Below are 3,290 nucleotides of genomic sequence, written 5' to 3' on the forward strand. Positions count from 1 at the left end.
AACTATCAGGAGGAAGTGGGAGTGGAGACGTTGCATTGTGGTAAATTGTGGTCAATGTCATGAGACAAAGTGTATGTGAACTGCTGTATGGAAACTGAATTTGCTCTGTAAATTTTCACCCAAATCACAATAAAAAAAAGAAAAAAAGAAAAAAAGAAACAACTCAATGGCAGTGAGTTTGGTTTGGTTTGGTTGTAGAATTGTTTCAAATGCTTTATGTAGAATTTTCCCTTACGGTTATCACTGTTTTATGCATGTATTTTTATAATTCCCATTTTTACTTGAAGTTTCTGAGTCATAGAGCAATTAAGCAACTTTCCTAGTGCTGTACAGTAAATCTCAGAGACAGGATATGAATCTAGCAATCTGACACCAGAGCCCGTTTTATCAGGTCAATGCTAGAGATCTCTGCTCTAGAAAGATTAGGTCACATATCCACATAAACTCTAAGAAAATGATTCTTTTTTCCTTTGGATATCCATTTTCCAGAGACCCATACGGAGAAAGCAAATGAAAAATGGGGAAATTTTAAGATTAGCAGAGAGTAGATATTAGAGGGCTACAGGCTTAGTGTCATTAATCTAATTTCACACTTCTGGGAAACAGATTCCATATTTATGCAGTAATGTAATTCAAATTCTACTCAGCCCATCAGATTTTAAAGTAATATCCTGGTTTCCAGAAAGAAAGTCATTGTTCCTGATGACATAACCTTAATCACTTCTTTTGATTTTTATTATCCATTTTGTAAGCTATATATGCTATAAAAAAGATTTACAATCGGTATGATAAACTGTAGCCACATATATATCAGGCAAAATATTTACTATATATATTTGCTCTCTTCTTGCTGTAAATAAATAAGATTGTTTCAGGACTTCATTTGTCTTTGAGAGGGGAAAAATGATTCTTAAATCAATACTAATTACATTTTGGCAATTAAATGTAGAAATCATACAAGTATGTTTGAGACCATCAATTCCGTCAGTGGGTTTCACTGATTCTCCATCCTACAAATAAAGGAGGGAAGGGATACTTAGTGTTGCAAACGAATTGGTCTTGAAGTAAAAAAATAATGATACATATTCAAAGACCAATTAGTTTGGTGTTTTACATGGTCAGAGAAGATTACTCAAAGCCCAGTATAAATATTTTTTTGTAAAAATGTTAAAAATCTTCACTTGGTACTTTTTATAAAAATAAATAGAAATGCATTACATTTAAGATAATAACAAGTTTTGAATAACCCAGAAAAAAATGTACTATATTCTTTCCAGAAGCTCTGATAGCGTAGTGCCTAAGGCACTTGACTGCTAACCAGAAGGCTGGCGGTTCAAACCCACCAGCCACACCTCGGAAGGAAGGTTGGGCAATCTACTTCTGTAGTGATACTGCCTCAGAAACTCAAGGAGGGGTTGCTGTGAGTCGGGTCTAACTCGATGGCAAACAACAACAACATATACTTTCCAGCATTAACAATATGATATGGTTATTTTTTAAGCTGAAGTATCTAGAAGTTATAAATTCCAAGTAAATTTTCTATTATCTTCATATTAAGTTCACCAATCCTGCAAATGTGTTCTTAAATTATGAAAAACAAAAAGGGCTTTTTATTCTAAAGAAAAGATACTCTTGTTTAATTTGAAGCAGTCATGTTCTCCCCTGTCTAAAGAGTTTAACTCAGTTTCTGAAAATGTTAAATAAACATGTACTGTTATAATCAACCTACCTTATAAAATATAGTATCAGTTTCTTTTTCATGAATTTTAATACTATATACTTTAACAATACCGCCTGGTAGAGGACTTGGGCTCCATTTCAGCCATACAGAGTCTGAAGTGTAGTTGATTATAGTCAAGTTTTGAGGAGGTGCTAAAGGCACTGCAGGAAAACACATTATAAAACTTGTATTTATAACATTTTTACTATAAAATTAGCATTTTGACTCTAACTTCTTGAAGATACTAGTTAAGAAAGAGTGACCCAATGATCCCTTTATAATTTCAGAAAGGAATGTCAGAAAAAATTGTTTGTGCTTGCAACACAGTAGTTCCAAGGTATCTTTAAAGAGGAAACTTTGTTCTGAAGCTCCAATTAAAAAAAGAAGAGGGAAAAAGAAAAAGGTTCAGCAAACTAGATAAATAGTTGTTAAGTCTGTTAGAAAAAGACAATCAAATTTCCTTTCAAATCCCATGCTTCCATGCTGTTCCTTAAAAAGAGAGCAAGTGCTGCAACAATGATATCATCCAAATAAACAGGGATTTCCGCTTACCTGACTCATCTGTGTAAAAGAAAAGAACACTTGAAGGACCGAGTCCTTTTACAGTTCTCGCAGCAGCAAAAAAACTATATAATGAAAATGGTGAAAGCTCTTCCAATATTATATAGTTATCAGAAGTAATAAAAGAATGATTTTCATTTGGTCCTTGTAAAGTTAAATCATAGCTTATTATTGCACCATTTGGCTTTACTGGGGGCTCCCATGATAAGAGAACTGAGGTACAGGAAAGGTTTTTAAAAGTGTTGATTATTGGTGAAGTTTCTGGGACTATAAAAGAAAAAGAGAATATTAAATGAAACAAAAATGAATTAGCATTAAAAAAAGAAGAGGTTTCAATAATAAAGGGACTTAATTTTATTACTGGATAATTATTATAATTTTAAGAAATTTCATTTTGGTTTGATATAAGTCTATTGTGTTGATTAAAAAGTTAATTGATAACAAAAGAATCAGTATAATTTTAAGAACAATGTTTTCTATCAGAAAACAATATAAATTAAGAGAGCAAAACAATCTGCTTAATAGTCGATAAAAGGGTGAAGCCTACCATCTTCTTCAGTTTTGATGTGTAGCTGGGCAGTATAGGTATCAGAGAATCCCTTTTCTGTTGATGGAGTGACTTTTAATATGTAATCAGTATATTTTTCCAGATTATCAAAATATATGCTTCTCTCATACGTAACCAGAGGTGGTTTCACGTGGCGAGGAGTCTGCTGCTGTAAGCTCAGGGAAACATAGTAGAAGACTAGACCATTTGGTTGAGATGGTGGGACCCAGCTTACATTGACTGCAGTTGATGAAATGGACTCATAGGTCAGATTTCCAACAAGCCCTTCAGGTACTATGATAGGTAATGTGCAAAATACAAAATATCATCAGTTACCCTAAACAAAATTTAAGTAAACTCACATACTGAGGATAATTTTTGCAATGGTATCTATTACTTCATTAGCTTTTTACATTATTTAAATGTACATATGGTAAACATCACCTATTATAAAATATCTTT

General features: G+C 32.7%; 1 protein-coding gene across 1 annotated transcript in view; it reads right to left on the minus strand.

The window, feature by feature from the left end:
* Window positions 1-3,290, minus strand: part of PTPRQ (protein tyrosine phosphatase receptor type Q) — a 332,616-nt gene that overhangs the window by 195,433 nt on the left and 133,893 nt on the right. Inside the window, exons 18-20 of the mRNA XM_007953173.1 lie at window positions 2,829-3,122; window positions 2,273-2,548; window positions 1,730-1,881 (exon numbers count right to left, since the gene is read on the minus strand). Of these exons, the coding sequence (XP_007951364.1) occupies window positions 1,730-1,881; window positions 2,273-2,548; window positions 2,829-3,122 (722 nt within the window). The remainder of the gene's footprint in view (window positions 1-1,729; window positions 1,882-2,272; window positions 2,549-2,828; window positions 3,123-3,290) is intronic.

Source organism: Orycteropus afer, unplaced genomic scaffold, assembly GCF_000298275.1.
Source record: "Orycteropus afer afer isolate SDZICR_OR568_19922 unplaced genomic scaffold, OryAfe1.0 scaffold00375, whole genome shotgun sequence".
Classification (NCBI taxonomy): Eukaryota; Metazoa; Chordata; class Mammalia; order Tubulidentata; family Orycteropodidae; genus Orycteropus; species Orycteropus afer.